We start from the raw sequence: 24,761 nt of genomic DNA on the forward strand, positions 1-24,761 counted from the left end.
CTCCAGACCAAGTTGTTCTTCATTGACTATATATGGAAATATAGTTATAATGCATCTTCTGTGGGGTGACTAGCTAATATGCTAAATCTGCACATTGAAAATAAAAAGACAAGAAAAGACACTAATCTTTTATGAATACTCAAAAGCCATTTGCTGGGGAAAATCTAATTTGTCAAACATGTTTTTGAATGCACATTTAACAATGTCCTCTCAATTAAAAAAAATAACACCTTTTCATATTCTATAGAATGGAAAATGCTTTACAATTAAATAAAATATTGACGTCATCTTTAGCCACCTCTGAAAAAGCAGATTGGAACCCCCAAAAAATCTTACCCCATTCAGCTTAAATTTGAGGGTTTCATAAATATGAAATAAAAGAATCAGGTTTTGAATCCTCATAATTATAGCAAATTGGTTTTCCTCCTTTAAGAGTTAATCTTCAAAATCAGAGCTAAGCTTAAAAAATCAATTACATTTCTAGCCCTGGCTGGTGTATCTCAGTTGTTTAGTACCTTCCTTTGCACTAAAAGCTTTCCAGTTTGATTCCTTGTCAGGGCACATGCCTGGGTTTCATCCAGATTCTGGTTGGGATAAGTGCAGGAGGCAACCAGCTGCTCTCACATTGATGTTTCTCCCTCTCCCTCCTTCTCTTTCTAAAAATCAGTAAAAAAATCTTTTATTACATTTCTGAACTAAAAATCTATAGTGTAAAGCAGTAAATTTTCTCTATGAAAATATAGAAAATAAAAAATAGTTTTCATTGCATATTAAAAATGCATGTAGCAGGTAAGTGCTTATGATTAACAAAAGGTGCAAGACATAGGAGACAGGATAAGTTGTTCATCTTGGAGTAGGATGTTAGCGTTTGGCTATCTAGGAATAAAAGATACAGTCCCAAATTTGAAAACAGTAATCATGCTGTGTAACCATTCCATTCCCCATCTGCCCTCGACTGGACAAGCTGCGCCCCGTTCTTTATCAGGAGGCTCATGAGTGCTTTCAAGTGTGCTGGTGCTGTGGGGCGATGCTGCGATGCTGCTGAATGCTTCTACCTCTAAATTCACAAAAGGCATTTCAAATAGATGCTGGGTCCAGGCATTTAAACTAAACACTCCTCAGAGGACTCGGTATTCTGTTTACAAACCAGGCTCTCCCAGTTTCACGGGACAACAATGTGAGATTTTAATCTTTTGAACAATGTACATTTCATTTTATTTAGAAAAAAAGAAAAGAAAAAAGAATTGATGCACTGTTAGTGCTTTTGCTAGAGGAAAAAGGCCTGACTTCAGTTTCAGTCCAGGAAGATGGCCACTTAGTACCTAGTTCTCTATTGCCATCTACAGGCCAAGTGTCCCTAACACCAAATCCCTAACCCAGTATCACAATTATTTTCACCCTGATTAATATGGATTTGTTCTGTTAGACTGAGACGCTATATTTGCATGATAAAAATGCAAAAGAACTTTAAGCATTTTGAAAATTATTGGTTAAAATAATAAACAACATTAAATGAGGAAAAATAAGTCGAAACTGACATCTTAGTCATCGGTTCTTCATCAGGCTAAGCCAATCTAATAATGTCTCCTTCCCCTCCCTTAGCTCTCAAGAAGTCCACCGTTAACATGTCATCTCTAATTTCATTTTATGTCTATAAATTGCATTTTAATAACATTTTGTTTCCTTGTTTCTGTTCTGTTGTTTTTTTTGTTTATTTCTTTATTTAATTTTAATTTCCCACCTACTTGGCAAAGGTAGCAGAGGAAAATGGAGTCTTTCTGAGAAGTAGAATGTTGCACTTTTAAGCACAGCAGTGGGTTTCCTCCTAATCACGTTGCCTGATCTAAATGTAAGAATACCCTTTTTCCTTTTAGAAGGACTGTATGATCCTCGTGAGCCTCCAGTTACTCTTCTAGCCTACTTAAGGACCTTTTGCAACCTTCATATAGGTATCATTTGTCCTTTCTTAGGCCTCAATGAGGTTGGGGGCGGGGGCAGAGAAGAAAAAAAACAAAAAAAACCCCCACAGATTCAGAACCAAGCATGCATATTAAACTATGCTCATATAATACATTACACCTGTATCTAGAGTCTGTTTGTTATGATAGTTGGTTTTTCCTTTCCTCTGAGAAAGAAAAAATGTCACAAATTCTTTTGTAAGCAACATTAATCTCCAGCAGATAGTTAGGTTTCTAGGGAAAGAGAAATACCATTTAAAGACTAATGCTTTAATTGTTGATTTCCTGAAAAAAAGAAAAAGAAAAAAAACACACAAGCTGTTTGATACTACATTCTAAATAGTATTTTTAAAAATTTGAAAGGGTATAAAAAATTCAGTCCTAGGAGAAAGGATGTTTAAAATAAAATACAAAGAAAAGAAGAAGAAAAAATAAAATATAGTACTTGATAGCCTCCAGGGAGAAGTAAACATGCCCATGGGAAAAAATTATGTCTGAATAAAATTTATGCTGAAATCAGTTTTTTCTATATCCATCAAATAGAAGTCATTACAGTGTTATATTCTTTACAGAAATTTCGATCATGTGGGTGAATTAATAATTAGATTACATCATTAAATTGTCAAATGGTTTTTATGAGGCTATTCTTTCTATCTACCACTTAGATTCTGCCTCACAACAGAATATTGTTCCTTTGCAGTTATACTTTAGTTTGAGTTGGAATATTATTTAATTCCAAGTAATTAATACTTTTTTCTTGTGGTAATCCTCTGAGACTCTGCTTTTGCACTTTAAGAATGGGAACACTGTTATAGAGTATAAATGGACTTAACCAGTACCATTCTGAAAGATAAAACAAAGGCAGCCACACTGTCCAGTTCATAATTCCCAGCCCTGTCCTGAGATTGGTGACCTTCTCATCCTCCCTCCCCCCCACCCCAGGTTCTTATAGAGAGTATGGACATTTATGAGGAGAAAGCATTCTGGAGAAAGTGCATATATGATGGTAGGGCAGTTTCTCCAGAAACAGCTCTGAAATTATCAGTGATATTCTCTTTCATGCTTGAAATATTAATGAAAATAGTCAGCATGTGAATTGTGCTTTAAAGTTGACAAGGTACTTTTTCAGATACTTCTCCAAAAAGTTAATTATTTTGTGTCTTAATTAAGTTGATAATTATTTTTTAAATTTTTGTAGTGGATAAAGAAGATTAGGCATGCAACTAATGCATAATTCAGCATCACAAAGCCCATTTTATAATTTGTAAGTCTATTAGCAATTTGTACAGTTTCCATGGAAATATGTTAGTGATGATCTGAGAAGCTGATATTAAATTGCATTCAAAATGTTCCTATTATGATATTTAGGGAAAAATCATTTAGCATCTGAATTTCAAAATGCTAACTGGAGGGTTTTTTTGAAATCTACTTAGATGAAGTTTTAGGTTTTGGAATTTATCCAGGTTTGATTAAAGTAGGATTTCCCTTCATATCTGTGTCATCTGTCCATTGAAAAATTGTCCTGAAGTTCATGTCCTTAGGCGTTATAAGATTCCCAGAATACCAAACGAACAATTATAAAACAACCCAGGCAAATTTAAATTAAAAAAAAAAGAAAAAACAGGAAAAAATGACAGTGGTAGACAAAGCACCCTCTCTAGCAGCTGTAAGCTCTCAACAGGAGCAGGAAAACAGTCCTTTTCATGGACAAGCGTGCTGGCAGTCCATTGCAAAATAAAATTGTGGAATCAAAATTTTTGATATAGACAAATATATTGAATGAATGATGAAAACAGAGTATAAAGTGGTTTAGCTAAGAACCACTAGGAGATTGTTACTTTAAAAAATTACTGATAGAAAATGCTGATAACAAAGAATACCGACAATCTAGAAAGACATGGAAGACAATGTACTTCTACATTGAATTTCCTTAGAAGTACTAAAGAGAGAGGGCAAGAAGAATAAATTGCAATTTTAGATCCTTAGCAGCACTGAAATTCAGGTATACATACTGTTAAGTCTATTCATGAACCAGTTACTCACAAAAGGGTTCAATCTAAAACCATGAAATGCAAACAGTACAAGAAAATATATGCATGTATTCATGCCACCTGTGAAATATGGAAGCTCCTATCAAATATTTAGTAACCCAGATTTGGGATGGGTTGTATTAAATATATCAGTTACATATATTTAATTTTATTTGGAGCTCTAGCACAATAAAAATAAAAAACAAAAATGCTGTAAACATAGTTAAATATTTAGTATTGCTGATGAGCATGAAGTACTATTTAGTAGCATAAATATGTTTTACCATTGGACAACATCGTATCTCATTTCTTTGTTTAAAAAGAAAAACAGCTTAAGTGATTTTAGATTGAATATACTATTAAAAAATGAAATTATTAAAAACAAGTAATCTGGGACTTGAATATCCTCTAGAATATGACACCAGCAAGTATGAGATTACATTATATTTCTACCCAATTTAATCTTTGCCTAGAGCTGCTCTCAAATTGCATGTGGTGTGTGTCTGCATGTATAGAACAGAAAAAAATTCTGTGTAGCTACATCAATAAAATGTTAAATGTTAAAAATGAAATTTCTAAGGAGCAAGACATCGTAATTTCTTTGTGTGTTCACAGCGATTCAATTTCCCTGAAAATCTCACTGTGTAACCTTTCTGCTCTGTTTTGGCTTTTGTTTAGGTCTCGTACAAAGAATCATACTGTTTCAATTCTCTCCGTGTTTCTCAGCTTCCCTTCCCTCCAAGGTCCTGGCAAAAGAACACAATGAACTGCTTTCCTCAGAGCTCTAAAGTTTGCATTGGCACACAGTCCAGTGTGGGGGAGGTTTTCTGCTTTAAAAAATAAATCATGAAATTAATATAAACTGCAAGACACCCTGGAGGTGTTGGATAATGATGTGACTACCCGGGAAATCATCAGCAAAAACACGTGATGCATTTTAGCCCCAAGCTCCGTCAGTGCTTTAAACGGTTGAGCTGTCTAAAGAAATGACCCATCCGGCTGTCTCTGGGTGGAATTTCCTGAATAATGCTTGTCTCCTAGGTGGATTGCTTTAAAAAAAAGTTATAGGTGGATATTTCAGATGCTTACTGCTATGACAGAAACTCCAGCTGCTGTGCTATTCGGCTTGGGGCCTGTGTTGAAATGCTTCTTTATCTTTCCAGCTACTGACAGCTGATGTTCATTTTCTGGGAGGCTGTCATCCTAGTCCGGGAGGGGAAGAAATAAAGGGAGGAGAAAAAGCAAAAATTAGATATGAGGATTATGAGGCCAAGATCTTCTAATAACAGGCAGTAATCTTAACATAAGATTTCAGAAATAAACGGGTCAATGTCTTCTCATTAAACACTGTTGTTAGAAGTACTGCTCCAAGATCTCATTCATTTTCACATCTGCCCTAAAGTTAATTTGGTGTGTTATCTGTCCCTCAGAGTTCCCTAAATAAAAATGTTTATTTCTGTTGTTTCTAATAAAATAATTTCAATCATGGCTCCAGAGACATATATCAAAGAGCAAGTTAATCTGGACAACAACAACAACAAAACATCAATGTAAACATTTTTATTTTCTGATCCAAAAGTTTTACCCTCTTATCCCATCATTCGGACCCATACCCAAGGAGACTTGACAGACTTAGGCTCCTGAAAGCTACTCAATCAGCCATTCTATAACCCCAGACAACCTTCCAAGCAGAAAGTTCTTCCTTAAGTTTTAAATCCTCCTTGCAGCATTCAAATCATCTGTTATGACATACTTCACATTGGAGCTCATTTTATTGTAACTAAGGCTTCTGTTTTCAAAGCTGTCTGCGATGGAGGCTGGATGGATTGCTCTCCTTGTTAAATACTGTTAGAATAAGAATAACCTGAGTCATAAGTATGTGCCATTTTGGAGACCAGAGACTGTGTTTTGTTCACTATGGAACCCCCCAGGTCTTAACATATCACTTTGGCACATTGTAGATGTTTAATATTTGCAAAATAAGAGAATGGGTGTATAATAAAGTGTTTGTTACTATCTCTTAAAACCAAAGTTCCTGGCAGGACTTCAGTGTTATTATTATTTTCCTTCTCTCCTTTCTCTCCATCTTTTCAAACATGACATGCATACTCTTCTGCACAACCTGGACTCTCCACATGGGATCTACTTCTTCTTTTAGCATTTACTTATACATTTATTCAGCCAATATTAACAACATGTCGACAGTGGACCAGGCACTAGAGTAAGTGGAGGGGAAATGAAGGTGAGCAAAATAATGCATGGGCTTTGCACCTGTCATTGTTCTCTTTCTTCAAAACTTGGGTCCAAATCACCTATTCCAAAACACTTCCCCCTATTAAACACAACTCCTTCTAATGGTTCTTCTGTAAACTCCTAATACTTGTTCATTCTATATATTTGTCTCCCTACTTACCGTATTTTCCAGCATATAAGACGACCTCCTAATTTTAGAGTTAAAACATAGGTTTAGGCCTATATTCACTGTATAAGACTACCCCCCACTTCCGAGGCAACACCAGTTCTTTTTTTAATAGACCACCTCTCTGACTCTGGCCAATCTGAGCAGGCTTTTTACTAGAATAGAGTGTAGTTTTGGGTTGTGGAGGGTAGTCTTATACAGTGAATATAGGCCTAAACCTATGTTTTAACTGTAAAAATTAGGGGGTCGTCTTATACGCCGGAAAATACGGTATATTATTTTTGATGCTAGGTAATTTTGTAAGTATAACACACACACACACACACACACACACACAATAGTAATATGCAAATTAACCATTACTCTGCTATACCCACAAGCCACACCCATCAACCAATCAGGAGCAAGCATGCAAATTAACCCCAACCAAGTTGACTATGGCCACAGAGTGAGAAGGAGGCTTGGGTTTCCCCAGCAATGGAGGAAGTCAAGCTTTCCACACACCCTGGCAGGCCCAGGACTCCACTCAAGGCTACAAAGTTTCAATTATAAAAGATAAATAAATCCCAATAAAAATGGTGGCAGCCACAGAGCTAAAGAGAGCAGGAGGCTTGAGTTGCCCCTGGTGATGGAGGAAGCCAAGCTTCAGCAACCCTGGCCTGCCTTGGCCTCCTCTGTTCAAGGTTATAAAGTTTCAAATATAGAAGATAAATAAATCCCAACAAAAATGGCTCTGGCCACGGAGCAAGCAGAAGGTTTGGCTCTGCTCCAGGCTACAAAGTTTCAATTGTAGAACATAAATAAATCCCAGATATCAGGGCCTCCACTTGGGTCGCTGGGGGTAGCTGGCCTGCAAACCACCACAGGCCCCTTGCCTAGGCCACCCCACACCCCAAGGGAACCCTCACTCTGATCCGGGACACCCTTCAGGGAAAACCAGCTGGCCCCCACCCATGCACCAGGCTTCTATACTACCTAATAAAAGAGGAATATGCAAATTGACTGTCACTCCAATATACAAGATGGCTGCCCCCATGTGGTCAAAGATCCTGCCTCCATGTGGACACAAGTGACCACCACAAAATGGCCAGCTGGGGAGGGCAGTTGGGAGGGACCAGGCCAGGAGAGGAGGAAAGTTGGGGGTGACCGAGCCTGCAGGGAAGGGCAGTTGGGGGTGGGGGGGTCCCAGGCCTGCAGTTAGGGGCAAACAGGTTGGCAGGGGGAGCAGTTAGGCATCAATCAGGCTGGCAGGGGAGTGGTTAGGGGGTGATCTCGCTGGCAGGCAGAAGCAGTTAGGTGCAATCAGGAAGGCAAACAGGCAAGCAGTTGGGAGCCAAAGTCCTGGATTGTGAGAGGGATGTCCCAGATTGGAGAGGGTGTAGGCTGGGCTGGGGGACACCCTGCCCCCCCACCCCATGCACAAATTTTGTGCACCAGGCCTCCAATATATATTCAGAATATATATATATATATATATATATATATATATATATATATATATATATATATATATAGTTCTTTTATACCACGCCTTCCACATTTTCTGTAATTTTTAACAGATGCTCTTGGCTCAGTGCTCTAACACAGTGGAGTCTCAATTTATGATATTCTTGCATTGGTTTATTAATGGCTAGAAGAAGAAACAACTATTATGCTTAGTGACTCACATCTGAAACCAAATCTAGAATAAGGAGGTTTGCAATGATGCAGAGTGAATTCAAAAATTTTTTAAATCTTTATTGTGGAAAGAAATATAATGAAATCAGACAGTTAGGGAAGCAGTGGAATGACACTTGGGGAGGGAAGAGAAATAGTGACATATGAAGTGCCTGCTGTGTTAGGGTTGGGAGGAGGGAACAGTCTCTGCCCATCAGAGAACCTTACAAGCTAATTGGGAGATGCAGTATGGCCACATTTTCTCAAATAATAAAACAGGTCATCAAGATGAGATGGAGCTGTCCCAGGCAATATAGTCTCATGGCTTAGCTAGAAACATGGAAGGAGTTCAGAGGACATATTTTCCTTTGTGAGCAGTCAGCATAGGCTTCATGAGGCTTATGGGACTGGACCTGGTCCTTAATGATGGGGAACATATTGACATGTAGAGAGACTGGAAGATGCGGTTTGGTGTACAGATGCATTTGAGTGGGAAGCTACAGGGCGTGTTTGCCAAACAATGAGTCAACCAATTTATCTCTGGTTAAGAGTTTTTGTGGGAGAGTAATGGCAAACAAAGGAGAAAGAACAGAAGACAGGACACATATGAATACCAAAAAGATCCGAAGATTGAAGTCTTATTTAGGGATAAAGCAATGTTTTTAGTAAGAGGAGTAGCAAGTGTGGAGGACTACCACCCTTTACTCCGATTCTTTTCAGTACAGCTTCCAGTCCCCAGCTCTTCTAGTGGGAGAGAAGTCCTGCGATGATCACAAAGATTAGGATTATGCCCATCAGAGTGTGAAACACTTTTTTAAAATGGATGAAACAGCAGGTCCTTGGAATCTAAGTTAGAATTTTTGGGAATATTTAAACATTTGCCAAAAGATGAGATGATGTACCTTTACTGAAGGCTTTACAAATATGGTATTAGTCTCACATATCTGGCAAGGTTTGGAGTTCTTCCCTACCTCCAAGATTACAGAAGTAGTTCCAGTCACCTCTTGGGAAAGTTCCAGGCTATGTCAGGCAATTGTTTGTATATGCTTTAGACTATAACAAAGCAGATGGAAGAAACAATTTTCTCTTTAAGACAAAACAAACAAACAAAAACCCTTGGGTATGTTTGAAGTCTCAGGGTCAGGAGCTAGTGGTGAGGAAGAGTTGGAAGACTGGAAAAAGCACCAGATAGAGGGGGAATGAAGCAGTATGCCTTGGGGAGGTGGAGGTTTCTCTTTGTCTTTGGGGCAAGATGAATTAAGGAGAGAAATGGTGAGGCCTATTTTGAGGTGGAGGGGACCAAAGTTAAAAGAGAAAGACAGAAAAAGGAAGGTGACACAGGTGTTAATTGCTTTGTGGGTGTGCTAATGATTTACATATATGATCTCCTTAATCCTCAGATTATCCTCTACACTACAACATGCCTTATCAGTTCCATTTCAAAGATAAGCAAACTGAGACTCAATAAGGTTATTTGCTCAAGGTCACCTAGCTAGGTCTAGAACTGTGCAATCATTAGCATAATATCTGCTACAAAAGGGCTCTCTAAGTGTTAAATGGAAATATAGGGACTCAGTGACTCTTCTTTTCCAGATAAAAAGTGGCACAATAGTGAGGGGGTGAGAGAGTTGAATTAGGAGCTGAAAAGAATGGAATATTTGGACTGGCCTGAATGGAGTCTGGGAAGCATTTGAATGAAGGTCAGTTAAAGTGATACTGAGCACATCAGGAGACCCATTGGATTGCAGTTAAAGCTTCTATGTCAAGGAGAGACTAGGTTTTCCCTAATCTGAGATAAGGCAATCCAACCTGTTAGGGCAGGAGTTCTGAAATCCCATATTGAGCAGACTGTGCTAGAAGGCCAGGCTAAGAACAGATGACAAAGTAGCAGTGGGTCAGTGTGGGCCTGTGATTGGCACAAGCTGCTTAATATCCTGGGTACAAATACAGAGAAAAAAATAGCTGCGATTCCATAGCAGCAGCCCCTATGTAATTTACTGAGGAAGATTTACCTTGCTGCTCAATCCTACCTCCTCACTTCCCCACCACTGGGCATCCTTACCAGAAATTTCCCTTTACCTGAGTTCTTTTCCCTGCCAGTTCTTGAACTAAGAGTTTGTTCTCTCATCACTTTCACAATGGACCTCCTTATCATTTCCTGGCCCTGCCCTGGCCCTAGTCTTCTGTAGAGACTCCTAGCAACTATTTTAATTAATTAATTAATTAATTAATTCTTAATTAATATTTTTAAATTTAATTTTTTTTGCTGTTGAAAATATTACAGATGTGTCCTTTGTTTTTTTTTTCTTTTTCTTTTTTTTCTGTTTTTTTTTCCCCCCCCATTGATCACTTTCTCCTTGCACTCACCCCTCCCAAGCCTTCACCACACTATTTGTGCCTAGTGACTCTTTTACATATTAGGTCCTAGGAGTTCAGGCCTCCAGCTTTAAATTCTAGTGAAGTTTTCAGCTTCTATTTGGTTATTAATTCATGCTGAAGAAGTGCAATGAAAGTAGTGAAACAACCCTCAAAAGATGTTTTTGACTTCAAAAATCTTAAAACCATTCAAAATTTGTTCCCAATGTAATAAGGCAGTGGTCGGCAAACTCATTAATTAACAGAGCCAAATATCAACGATACAACAATTGAAATTTCTTTTGAGAGCCAAATTTTTAAAACTTAAACTTCTTCTAATGCCACTTCTTCAAAATAGACTCACCCAGGCCGTGGTGTTTGTGGAAGAGCAACACTCAAGGGGCCAAAGAGCTGCATGTGGCTCTTAAGCCACAGTTTGCTGACCATGGAAATAAGGTATCTCAGCTAGAGAAGGTAACATACACACACACACACACACACACACACACATACTAAAAAGTCTGTAGTTTCTTATTAATTTTGAAGGCTTTGAGCATAACTAGATTAAAAGACATAAACAGCTGGTTTTGTTGGGACCTAATCTGTACCTGAGGCATATGGATTGATGATGGAGATTTTGTTAATTTACTGTCTTGCATCATTAAAATAAATAGGGCCATCAAAACATACATTTTTATATACATCTTTATCACCATTATTCTGAATAGATTATGTGCCAAAAATGTGCTATGAATTTTCTAAACGTGACAAACCTGGAAGTATCTTACAAATAGTCACAGTATTATTACCACACATTTTGGTATGTAGTTTCTGGGAGTAGTTTCATGTTTGACACAGGCTGGTTGTGGTTTGAGGTTAGTGGTTTTTGATTTAGAAATTCCCATCCACTACTTGACAGAGCATTGTAACTGACAAGAATAAAATTAGTTTGCAAAATGGAAAATGAACTCTCACAGCTGTCTGTAAGAGACCTGGTCTCCATTTTCGCCAGCGGATGTTATAGAGGAGGTGGGGGCTTGAACAAGAAGTCACTCAGTTGAGTGAGTTTCCCTCCTTAGGGAGACCATTCCAGGGGTCATGCTTCAGAAAATCCTCCTCCCTCATGGAGTTTTGTTTTTGGATCATGGATCCGGTTTTCAGTCTATTCATTGCAGACCCTATTATTAATATCTGTAAATTTATGAGTATTTTACTTCTAGAATATTCCAAGTGAGTTTTAAACAATCCCAAGTGCATTAGAACACTCTTCAATAGCAGCCATGTTTCACATCCCAGTGTGTGGTCTCCTGACTCACACTAATCACCCCCAGCTGTACAGAACCCCAGGACTTTTAAAAATATATATATTTTTATTGATTTCAGAGAGAAAGGGAGAGATGGAAACATCGGTGATGAGAGAGAATCATCGATCAGCTACTTACTGCACACCCCACATTTGGGATCAAGCTTGTAACCCGGGCATGTGCCCAGACCAGGAATCAAACCTCCTAGTTCATAGATTAACACTTAACCACTGAAGATACCCAGGACTTTTGACTTCCTTAAGCTGGGTCCAGATATCCTCTATGTCTACAATTCACACTGTACTTGGGGAGAAAATATGAAGTAAATAGTAAATTAAGATTTACCTTGGAGAAAGGAGAGGATAACATGCCCAAATGGAAAGTGGAATTCCAAGTCATCATTCACAATTTATAAATATGGACAAGTAGTTTTATTTATTACTAGAGACCCAGTGCACAAAATTTGTGCATGGGGCAAGGGGCGGTGTGTGTTGTCCCTCAGCCCAGCCTGCACCCTCTCCAGTCTGGGACCCCTCAAGGGATGTCCAACTGCCCATTTAGACCTACCTAATCTCAGTGGGATCGGGCCTAAACCAGGAGTCAGACATCCCTCTCACAATCCAGGATTGTGACTCCCAACTGCTCACCTGCCTGCCCTCCTGATTGCCCCTAACTGCTTCTGCCTGCCAGCCTGATTACCCTCTAACCACTCCCATGCCAGCTTGATTGATGTCTAACTGCTCCCCTGCCAGCCTGTTTGCCTCTAACTTCGCTCCTCTGCCAGCCTGGTCACCCCTAACTGCCCTCCCCTGCAGAGTTGATCACCTCCAACTGCCCTTCCTTGCTGGGCTGGTCACCCCCAACTGCCCTCCCTTGCAGGCCTGGTGCCTACCAACTGCCCTCCCCTGCTGGCCATCTTGTGGTGGCCATCTTGTATCCACGTAGGGGCAGGATTTTTGACCACATGGGGCAGCCATATTGTGTGCTGGAGTGATGGTCAATCTGCATATTACTCTTTTATTATTTAGGATAGAGGCCTGGTACATGGGTGGGGGCCAGCTGGTTTGCCCTAAAGGGTGTCCCAGATCAGGGTGGGGGTTCCCTTGGGGTGTGCTGCAGCCTGAGTAAGGGGCCTGTGGTGGTTTGCAGGCCAGCCACACTGCCTGGCAACCCAAGTGGAGGCCCTGGTATCTGGGATTTTATTTATCTTCTACAATTGAAACTTTGTAGCCTGGAGCGGAGCCAAGCCTCCTGCTCACTCTGTGGTTGGCAGCCATTTCTATTTGGATTTGTTTACCTTCTTTAATTGAAACTTTGTAGCCTTGAGTGGAGGCCTAGGCCAGCAAGGCAGGCAGAAAGCTTGGTTTCCTCCGTTGCCTGGGAAACCCAAGCTTCCCCCCAGCTCTCTGTGGCTGTAGCCATCTTGGTTGGGTTTACTTGCATACTCGCTCTGATTGGCTGTGAGTGTGGCTTGTTGGTATAGTGGAGTGATGGTTAATTTGAATCTTACTCTTTTATTAGGTAGGATTACAGCATCCCTAGGGTACTCTTACTTACTAACAAATTCTGCCAGAACCATGAGATGAATGTTTATATATTTTTGTGTGTAGAGCTGATTTTTATTAGCATGAGACATCTTCATAGATTATTCAGGATCTTGTTTTGTTTTTGTACTTTTCCCCCCGTATCTTCTTCATTATTTTAGTATATTTTAGCTTGGGAGTATCTTTTCAAAAGAGTAGATAGGTGAAATAAAGGAAGTAAATTAAAATGGAAAGGCCAGGAAGGTGGTAGGAAGTTTTGAATTGGCTAAATAACTACCCTTGACTTATTTAAACCTGTCCTTTGCACAAGGAAATCACCTGGGAACTTCTAAAATTCCCAATGTCCTGATGCCAGTGCAGACCAGTTAAATCAGAATCTCTGGGTATCAGACCTTATACTAGAGACTCCATGATCTTAATGTTAGACTTCTTTTCCTCATTAGTAAAATTAGGAAAATATTGGAGGTAAAACATAGTTCACAGAATTAACACATTGAGAGGTACTTTTATCCTAGAGTATCAGAAAATAGCATGGGATAAGATAAGAATTATACAAAGGGTATGTTTTTAGTTGTAAGTCTTCTAGATAGTTCCTTAAATGTTATCCTTGCTTTTAGTAAATGTTTTCAGGGAATCTGACAGGGAAAACTGAAATGACAGTAGAAGTCCAAGTTCTAGAATGAACTGTGAATCTTGTCAGCAAAGTGGGACCATGTGTAAAAATGTGAACAAAGCAGGTTGAGAAGGTAGAACTTTCTGGTGAGATATGTATATACTACCTAGGAATATGAATGGGAACTTAGTTTTCCAATGATAATAGCCAGAAGTCTTTTTTTCCTTTACCTTACTGAGTTGGGATTTATTGATGTAGAGTCATATGGTTTGGAATCAAGGTAAGGAATTATTTATTTTTAATAGTATTCCAGTCCCCTCAGATATAGGGACAAATTTCCCACAGTAACCAAGTTATCTTGTAGTATGCTAGAGGCCCAGCGCATGAAATTCATGCACTCGGGGGGGGGGGGGGGTGTCCCTTCAGCCTGGCCTACACTCTCTCACAATCTAGGAGCCCTCGGGGGATGTCCGACTGATGGGTTAGGCCCACTCCTCAGGCCTAAGCCATCAGTCGGACATCCTTAGCACTGCTGCAGAGGTGGGAGAGGCTCCCACCACCACTGTTGCGGTCACCAGTCATGAGTCCAGCTTGTGGCTGAGGAGTGCTCCCCCTGTGGGAGCGCACTGATCACCAGGGAGAAGCTCCTGCATTTAAAGCATAGTAACCTCCATTTTATATAAGAAAAACTGCTGTTTGAAACTCTGCTATTGTCAGATAGTCCTTAGTCCTGTAAACTCTGTCACTTTAAGACAGTCTCTTATTCCATAAAATGACTTTGTTTTTACTTAAAATAATAGAAAAATATAAACTTAATTGTCTGACCTTGAAAGCTAGCCATCTAATGTTATAGACTAAAATAGACTAATACTGATAATAATTCCAAGTACTAACTCTTTATGTATTTAATGTTACAACTGTCTATAACACATGTGTCAAACACAAGGCCCACGGGCCAAATCTAGCCCGCCAGGCCTTGCAATGTGGCCCGCACCACGCTGTCATCACTGCACTCCGCTGTCAGTTTATGACATTGTCAGTTTATGACTGTTCAGTAAACCATTCGGCCCGCGATTTAGGCTGGATTTTAGATTTTGGCCCCTTCTCTGATTGAGTTCGACACCCCTAGTCTATAACAATAACTCACATAGAGCCCTTTGTAATATCTGTAAACAAAGAGGCTTGAAAAGTATAAATACGGAAAAACTTCCTCAATGGGCTGCTAAGAGATTTAGAAAAAGACATCTCCCTCTGGGCTGCACACAATAAACAACTCCTAATAATTGGCTCATTAAGGCATCTTGTATCTTATTTGCTGATTTACAATACAACATTTGGAGGCCCCTGTGAGGTAAGAGACAGGTGCCTACCCTCACCTAATCTTGGCCTCCCCTGAGGATCTCTAGGGGACGTGCCACCTGATGAAGTTCCAGTGCCCCAGAGAGAAGTGTCACTTCTCTGTGGTCATGACAGCCAAATAAGGGACAGCTGACATGCCTCTGCTTTCTTTTTGAGTCATCAGAAAAACCTTCTGGAGGTGAGTGAATTCAAATTTGATTAAGGAATTTTGAGTTCACTTTGCTGTTTGGGACTAGCAACTTTGTTACTGAGAAGGGGGACTGGACAGAGTCTTAACACCTTTGGGAAGTTCTCACTGAGACATTGGTCAAGAATTTTTGGGCATGTGTGCTGGGAGTGCCCCCAAATCCATTTGGAGAGTTGGGCATTGTTTCAGTTATCTGCTTAGCTTATGTTTGGGCTAATCTACTGAGAGTGTGGGTACGGATGTTTGTCTGTCTTGACATAATTATCTGTACATTAACTGGTTTATAAATGTAAGTGTGAGAGCCTGTGTAAAAGCAAAAGCTACTTTGATTTATTTTGCACTTCTGTTGATTTATCTGGCTAAATCATTTGATTTATTTAAGGCTTGGTGCTCTGGCGGATTGCAAAAACTCCCAAGCAGCTGCTGGGACCTCCTTTTTCCCAGGGCTTTTTTTGCTCTCTGTCAGAGAGGGAATCAGCCCACTTAGATTGTTATTTTACTGTATTAGGTTGAAATTTTAGAATTCTGGGGTAGGTTTAAAGGTATAAATTTGTGAAAGGGTTTCGCTCAGAGAAAACAAAGGCTGGCTAGGTTCCAAGATTGCTTGTAAGGAAAGTAAGAAAGAAGTCTTTTCAAGTTAACTATTTGCAACAAAGTAAAAATTTCAAAGAACAAATAACTTGTTATTTATGGCTTTCTTATCTCTTTTGGTGGACAGAGACTTCCAGGGGCAGGACTTGCCAAAAACTCCCACAGGGCGGAGAGATTTACAGGGCCCTGCTCCTGCCTGTGACATCACAGTTCTGCGCGAGCTACCTGAGGTGGGACTAAGATTGAAGTAGGAGGTTTCTGGCTCTGAGCCTAGCAAAATAAATTGTGAGGCATCTAAGAGAAGGGAATCCAACTAGTGTTATTATAAATAGCTATCTATAGACCCTGTAAACCCTAGTTGTGCATCTTGTGCGGTCTGTTGTCTTCAGGATTATGTGTAATGTTTGACTTGTCATTTTCAGTCAATTTTTAGGGCCCTCTAGAAGACATAACTTGGTTCCACCTACCTTCTGACATCCCTGATGGTATCTGTGATTTTAATTGAAAACCATTTCCTTCAGGGGACCTTCCAGAATTTTGATCCCCAAGAAATCTCCCTACACACCCTTATCCTCATCTGCTATCTTTCCAGTCTGATTAAGAGTCATTTTTCTCCACAGGTTGGACCCCAGCCTCCAGGAGGGAGGACGACTACTGCAATGGCCTATAGTTTTCTCCAAAACTCCCGCTGTTTCTATTTCCCCCCTCTATAGGAATTGTCTTCTTTTAACTCATAAAAGAAAATGGAGACAAGCAATGGGCCATGGATCTGTAAAAGTAACTGGGGATAAATCTGGTAAAGTTTCTCATTTGCAAATGTACTGAAAGGATTCAGTACCTGTTGCTGCTGGAAGAGGAAGGGCTGATGTCCCCTTCCAGTGCCTTGAACTATCCCAGAGAAGCTAAAAGATTTAACCCCTTAGACTAAGGGCTGAGCCAAGATACCCAGTTAGGAGGTGTGTGGGCAGATGCCCTGTTCTTACTTACACAGCAAATGGTTAATGAGGGGGCGGGGGGGGGGGGCATCAGCAGGAAGAACAGTGAGACATAGGGTTCTGTTGATTTTGCTGGCTGCAAGCTACTCTGCTGGTGTCCTTGTTTTCTCACTTATCTGAGTTCTGCTAGATCAAGGCTGCAGTCTCTGCCAGGAAGGAGGACAGGTGGGCAGAAAAGGTCCTGAAGCCCAAGCCACCACTACAGGAGCACTTTGCTATGTGCAAGCCGCTTCTCCCTGCACCCTGGCTGTGTTTGGCTTGCCATTAGGAATCAAGCAGTGATGAGAGACAGGGATGACAAGGCCCTATAACTGATAAACAGGGTTAACTGGAGAGGGTGAAGGGAAGTCACATTCCCTAAACAAAAGAGCTAAGAACAGCTCAGAACTTTCAGATTCTCCCAGAAAGTAGTAGTCTGACTGAGGGACTGGCCATGACCCTTTTGGGTTAGGAGGACTGGAGGCTAAATATTGAACTTATAGACTGCAGTTTGCTAGGCAGAGGTCCAAGCCCAGTTGTATAGGGGTTAAGCTGCCTGTGAATAGCAAAACAACTTTCTCCCATGTCAGAATACATTTTAAGGAAATTGGACAGACTGTGTTTGTGGCTAGAAAGAAAAACTGGCCACCATACACAGCCCTGACAGTGGCCTGAAAAAAAACCTGTATAATAGACTTAGATAACGCATGTGTCTTGATGGACATGACTCCGGAGAGACAATGACAGTTTTGCTTTGTGTAGGAAGGTAAAAATGGACTTTAGTCACCTCCCTGAGATGTTTGTATAGCCCTACCATGTGTCATGTATGGTAGCAGAAAATTTGGCTGCCTGAAGTGGTCACAGTGTCAATAATTATACTTCATTATGTTAATATATTATATTAATCTTTAATTCCCTTGTATATTTGAATGCAATTGCCAAAAGGGCAGGTACCCAAATAGACAAAGAAACATACCCGTCAGGTTTTGGTCTCTATTGAGAAACAGTTGGCAGCCTGTATACTGCCTTGCAGGCCTGTGTGACCATATCCATGTTAGGGGTGGCACAAACCTCAACTTTAGAAAACTGGGTGAGGCCCGTTTGGAACAGAGGAAAGCAGTGAAGTGGTGAGTGCTAGCCCTCTGTTACGGGAATTCAGACCTTGTGAGGACCTGTGACATGTGAGACCCTGTGAAGTAATAAAGTTCCTTTAGTCCATTCTGAGAAGACATGTCAGCCCTCCCAGAGGCCATCTGTAGTTTAAGGACAAGTCGAGTAGGGGGAGCCCTACCACAGGGACAGCTGTGACTGTATTTGAATACAGACACATTTTGAATTTCTTCTTGCCATTTAAAGACAGTTACTGTTTTGTTATAATACATTTAGAAAAATATTACTATGAAAAGTCCATGATAAGGACTGGCAAGGAAAATCAGAAGATCTTAAAGCAGGTCAGTATATTTTTCTTTTTATATAATTCCCCCAAAATTTGGCAATGCTTAATAAATCATGGCAATACATTTATTTGCATACATTCAATAACAGCAGTTTCCAATAGTGGTTTTATTGACCAAAAACTTTGACTGGAGTATCATGTTTCTAAAAGCCCTGTCTGAGCACTGAAAACTTGAAGCCAATAAGAGTGCCATGAAGAAAGCCTGGTATCCTGCTTGGTAGTCCTGAAAATAGATGGCACTGAAGCACAGGCCCATGCCTTACCATTGCTGGCGGTTGGTCAGAGTAGAAGCGGAGCAATAAGGGCACCTCTGTATCCCCACAGAACTCTCATGCAGTCTAGGCTGCAAGGAGCAGAAGGGCTGTTGAGATAGGCCTTAAAGCCTAGGGTATGGGCCCAGGTGGAGTTGCTGTAGATGAGAGATTCACCTAATTCAGCAGATACTGCAGGCAGGCCTGACAGCAGCTGGATAGCTAGCTTCCTGGCCCTATGGGGCACACTAAGATTCAGTCATGAAATTCCAGCAAAGGTAGTCAATTACCATTCTTGTTGTGTTTATGCAAGCAATCAGGACAAATTAAATACAATAGATAAATTGGCTCTTTTGATAAACATAGAGGTAATTTTAAGGAGAAAAATTCTATTTCAATAAAGGTTCTTAAAAATGAAATGTTTTCTTTCCTTTCCATTAGACCATTTGTTACAGTTTGTCTCTGCCAGGTCACAAGCCCACCTCCTTCTGTGCCCAGACCTCCTCATTTCTCTGACAAACATTCTCTCAGAAGTATCTCTGAGAGATACTTCTGACCTGCCTCAGCAGGAAGTAGTCAGAGGACCCCACCAACATCCATTTTCCCTGAAAGAATTCAGAGCCAGGATCCTTGATGTAACATATTAGGCAGTAACACAGATATTAGTAGAATAAGGACAATGGACTAACTAGTGCTACTGAATGTAGCTAAGTCTTTCCACCTCTATATAGGTAAGACAAGGGGACTCTCCAGAAGCAAGAGGGAACTAGGCTGCAGATGAAGCAGCTAGGGAGGCTGCTCTAAAACCAGTGGGGCCTCTACAGATTCTAGTAACTCTTCCAGACCCTCAAATACCCACCTCACCAGCTTACATGGAAACCCAATCTAGAAAAGCTAAAAGCCATAACCAAGCTTTACTCAAGTTCTTATAGGCTTTACAGTGTACCTGGAAAGAAATCCAGAGCACATTCGAGACGCTATGCCTGTGCCAACTTCTGATTCGGTACATCCCTTCCACCCTGGTGACTCTGTTTAGGTAAAAAAATTACCACCCAAGGAATTGACTCCTACCTAGAGGGGACCAACCACATACCATCATCCTGACCACCCCCACAGCAGTCAAGGTCGACTAGAACCCAATGTAGCTTAATACAGCACAGGCAGAAGAATTCTCTAAAGATAAAACTTTCACATGTGCCATATTACTAATTCTCTTTATATACTTAGTAAAGGAAACCTCAAAGCTAAGTAGGTTCACAATGTTAACAACCCACAAGAGTCAATGATTTTTTTTACTCATTTACATAAAACCAGTGAAGAATGAGGCACAGTAACCTCCATCTTTTATAAAAAAAAAACTGCTGTTTGAAATTCTCGGCTATTGTTAGATAGTCTTTAGTCTTGTAAACTCTATCATTGTAAACTCTGTCACTTTAAGACAGTCTCTTATTCTATAAAATGACTTTCTTTTACTTCAAATAATAGAAAAAAAAGATAAACTTAACTGTCTGACCTTGCAAGCTAGCCATCTAATGTAATAGACTAAAATAGACTAATACTGATAATAATTCCAAGTACTAACTCTTTATGTATTTAACTAGAGGCCCGGTGCATGAATTTCTGGGGGAGGGGTGGCAGTGTCCCTCAGCCCAGCCTAAACCCTCTCCAATCTGAGACCCCTCAAGGGATGTCCGACTGTCCATTTAGGCCTGATCCCAGGGCCTAAACAGGCAGTCAGACATCCCTCTCACAATCCAGGACTGCTCAGCTGCCTGCCTTCCTGATTTCCCCTAACAGCTTCTGCCTGCCAGCCTGATCACCCCTTAACCACTCCCATGCCAGCCTGATTGATGTCTAACTGCTCCCCTGTCAGCCTGTTTGCCCCCAACTTCCTTTCTCTGCTGGCCTGGTCACCCCTAACTGCCCTCCCCTGCAGAGTTGATCATCCTCAACTGCCCTCCCTTGCAGGCCTGGTGCCTCCCAACTGCCCTCCCCTGTTGGTCATCTTGTGGTGGTCATTTTGTGTCCACATGAGGGTAGGATCTTTGACCACATGCGGGCAGCCATCTTGTGTGTTGAAGTGATGGTCAATCTGCATATTACTCTTTTATTAGATAGCATAGAGGACTGGTGCATGGGTGGGGGCCAGCTAGTTTGCCCTAAAGGGTGTCCCAGATCAGAGTAGGGGATCTCTTGGGGTGTGGTATAGCCTGAGCGAGGAGCCTGTGGTTGTTTGCAGGTCAGTCATGCCCCTTGGTGACCCAAGTGGAGGCCCTGGGATCGGGAATTTATTTACCTTCTACAATTGAACTTTTGTAGCCTGGAGCAAAGCCAAGCCTTCTGCTCACTTTGTGGCTGCTGCCATTTCTGTTTGGATTTGTTTACCTTCTATAATTGAAACTTTGTAGCCTTGAGTGGAGGCTTAGACTGGCTAGGGCAGGCAGAAAGCTTGGCTTCTTCCATTGCCAGAGAAACCCAAGCCTCCCTCTTGCTCTCTGTGGCCACAGCCATCTTGGTTGGGGTTAATTTGCATACTTGCTCTGATTGGCCGATGGACATGGCTGGTGGGCATGGCTGATGGGTGTAGCAAAGGTATGGTCAATTTTCATATTACTCTTTTATTAGATAAGATGTTACAACTGTCTGTAACAATAACTCACATAGAGCCCTTTGTAATATATGCAAACAAAGAGGCTCAAAATTTATAAATACGGAAAAACTTCCTATATGGGTTGCTCAGAGATTTGGAAAAAGACATCTCCCTCTGGGCTGCACACAATAAATAACTCCTAATTAATTGGCTCATTAAGGCAGCTTGTATCTCATTTGCTGATTTACAGTATAACACATCTGTCCTCTGGTGGTCAGTGCACATCATAGGGATCAGTCATTCCGCCATTCTGTCAATTTGCATATTAGCCTTTTATTACATAGTATAGTCACATCCTGCTGTGTAGAGGGCTGCCTGGAAAGGCACATGGACATTTCTTTTAATTGTTGCCAACTGAGACTGAGACGATTGGCAGAGCAGTGTCTAGGATACACATTTCCCCAAGATGGTAGACATGTTGTCAGCTTGGCCTTCATATCAGCCCAGGTGTTGGCAGGGGCAGGACTAGATATATAAATCCAGGCATGCTAGGGCCTACTTAAGAATTCTAATAAGTTGGTGTTACTTTCTGGTATTGGGGATATAAAATAAATGCACTGGGAGGGGTCACGTCATCATTGTCTTCTTCCTGCCTTTCCAGCAAACAGGATGGTGGCCCACCCAGCTCCCAGCTTAAAATCTCTCTTTGTGTCTTCTCTCTTTATTTCTAATATTTCTCAATCCCTGGCTGCCTCATGCATCTCTTTTTCCGTGTGGGACATGGAATAGGGAGATCCCCGCTGCATCGGGCTTCCACACTACTGGATCTGGTTTCACAAGATATTTCTTTACCAAATTCCTCCAGGACGGAGCTCTGGCTCCTCCTCCAGGAAGCCTTCCATGGCACCCTCCTCCCAGAGGCTGGTGGGGATAGCCCTTTCCCCATTGCCCTGTGATTATCTGGTTGTATCAGTCAGAGCTCCTGGATGGCAGGCCTGATAGGCAGTGATTCTCTGATGATAATATGCTTAAAAATCTAAAATCAATTATGAATCTCTTTCCTCTACAGTTTCTTTATAAGCCTGCAAAGGCTACATTTCAAACTCAGCTTTCGTTTTTTTCTCTGGTTAAACTTTTAGTCTTTCTAGGGCAATTGGACAATTTGTGGTCCATGGGCTTTTAAATAGCATGCATATTAATCAGAAGCAACTGCTACCACCAAGAGAGCCTGTCTATGCCTCTTCCACCCTGTACATCTAAGGAAAAGGTGCCACGCATGACACCTAGGTAAGTTATTTTGGAAAGTAACCTGTATGAACAAACATTATAATGATGACTATGTACCTAGAAAGTATTTTGTAATGTTCACAGTGCTTTCAAATACAAACAAAGGGAGGGTAGATGTAGTATGGTGCATAGGAGTTTAAAGAAAATGGGCTTGGAGTGTGGGCACATGGCTGCAAATTTTAACTCAATTACAAACTTAGCTACTTTGGGCAAGTCACCTACCATAACCTCAATCTTCTCATCTGTAAAGTGGGTATAATAATACCCATTCTGCCTATCTTGTAGGCTTATTACAAGGTTTACATGGGATGTTTCCTAACCCTTCTCACTTCATGGAAAAGGATAAATTTCATTTAGGGTCCTGGAGTAAATGCAAAGTTTGTGAGGCTGGAGATGACCACTCTGGACTCTGGTTGCCTGCCTAGCTATTTCAAGGGCTGAGGGAATGAATGTATTTACATAGTTGTCTACCAATGCAGAAGCTCTGCTATATAAAAAATACTAAAAAAAAAACCTTAGCTGTATATCTATACATGCTCATATTCACATACATTCTCCTGTCATGTACTTATAAACTTCCAGTGGGGTGTGAGGAATCAGGTTCAGATGTGTGAAGTTCTGGAACCTAGTCCAATGGCCATCAAGTGGCAGAACAGGAACAAGATCTCATGTCATCTCATGTAATCTGTCTGAACCTTATCCTTTTATTTTTTTATTTTTTTTTTTTGATGACATCCTTAAAAATTTTATTTATTTATTTATTTATTTTTTAAATTTTTTAAATTAAATTATTATCTGTGTACATATTTTAACATTGCCCCCCCCATACATACCCTCCCTCCCCAGAGTCAATGGAATACTATGCTGCCATAAAAAAGAAGGAATTCTCATCATTTGCAGCAACCTGGATAGAACTAGAGAACATCATGCTGAGTGAAATAAGCTTGTCAATGAAAGAGAAATACCACATGGCCTCACTCATTTATGGATATTAAAAAACATTATAAACTGACAAACCAAAAGATAGATATAGAGACAGTAATGAACCTTATCCTTTTAATCACACTTTATCATACAAAATTAGTTATTTTGAAAATATTATTTAACTAATTGCCAAGGTGATAATTCAAAGAAGTGGAACATTTTATTGACTTTGACTTATAACCAAATCATTCAAAGCTATAGGTAAGATAGCAAAATTTAATCAAAAGCTAACAATTTTATACTTGCTCTTGTCTGTGACCATGTCCATATCTACATCCAAATCTAAATGTCTTCTATTATGACAGTAAGAATCACTCAATCTTATTATGGATTTCCATATGTCAATTGGGATGTATGTCCTGGTTATATAGTCATCAGGAAGAACATAATCACTTAATGTATATAAGGTACTTAAAATAATTCTGGGCAGACTCTAAGTTAGGCACACTGTAAGTATTAATTATAATTATTCAAAACAAAGCTCTTCAATCACTCATAGGGTAAAAACAAAACAAAACAAAACAACAACAAAAACTAATGACTCTGAACTGCACAATTCCTTCATAGCAAAAGAAATACCATTAGACCCTGGTACTCATATAATGGCAGCAGCATCTGGGAGCTTTAAGAAATTCAGAACCTCACATCTACTATGACAGAATATGCATTTTAATGAGATCCCCAGATAAATTGTGAGTAGAAGCAAGTTTGAGAAGTGCTGCTTGGAGTACTCCAAATTGTGTGCAGAAACTGTTTGGTCACTTGTATTTTTGGCAGAAATGATACAAAAGTAGCACTAACTCAGAAAATCTGCTCCATTTTATTGATGTATTCAGCCCTAATCTGGGCCACAGAATGCAGGTTGTGGGGTGGGGGTAGTGATCATGTGCCCCTCCCCAGTAGAAGATGAAATCAGAGAAAATGCTTTGTGTAAGGCATCATGAAAGTGCGTATCAGTGTGGGTATGCCATGGCCCTCGTGGAACAAGTCTGCAATCCTGCAACTGTTATGGCATACTTTTGGGAAAGTAACAAACACATTTAAAAAAGAAGGTGACATTATTAAGAAATCTGAAATTGTAAATATATGGAAAGGAGGAAGTCACTTACATTTACCCAGGGATGCTCAAGGACTTGCATGGCTGAAAATCGCTGATCAACATTGACCAACAGCATCATGGTGATAAGCTCCTGTAAAAAGGAA

The 24,761-nt window shown here is 40.4% G+C and overlaps 1 protein-coding gene across 9 annotated transcripts in view; it reads right to left on the reverse strand.

Annotated features, from left to right (window-relative positions):
- Positions 1-24,761, reverse strand: part of DCLK1 (doublecortin like kinase 1) — a 376,814-nt gene that overhangs the window by 18,273 nt on the left and 333,780 nt on the right. For all 9 annotated transcript variants that reach the window (XM_084879549.1, XM_084879551.1, XM_084879548.1 and 6 more), the window contains 2 exons: positions 24,668-24,748; positions 5,078-5,191 (listed from right to left, as the gene is read on the reverse strand). In XM_084879549.1, coding sequence (XP_084735675.1) covers positions 5,078-5,191; positions 24,668-24,748 — 195 coding nt within the window. The remainder of the gene's footprint in view (positions 1-5,077; positions 5,192-24,667; positions 24,749-24,761) is intronic.

The sequence above is a fragment of the Pipistrellus hanaki genome (assembly GCF_964339955.1).
Source record: "Pipistrellus hanaki genome assembly, chromosome: 3".
Classification (NCBI taxonomy): domain Eukaryota; kingdom Metazoa; phylum Chordata; class Mammalia; order Chiroptera; family Vespertilionidae; genus Pipistrellus; species Pipistrellus hanaki.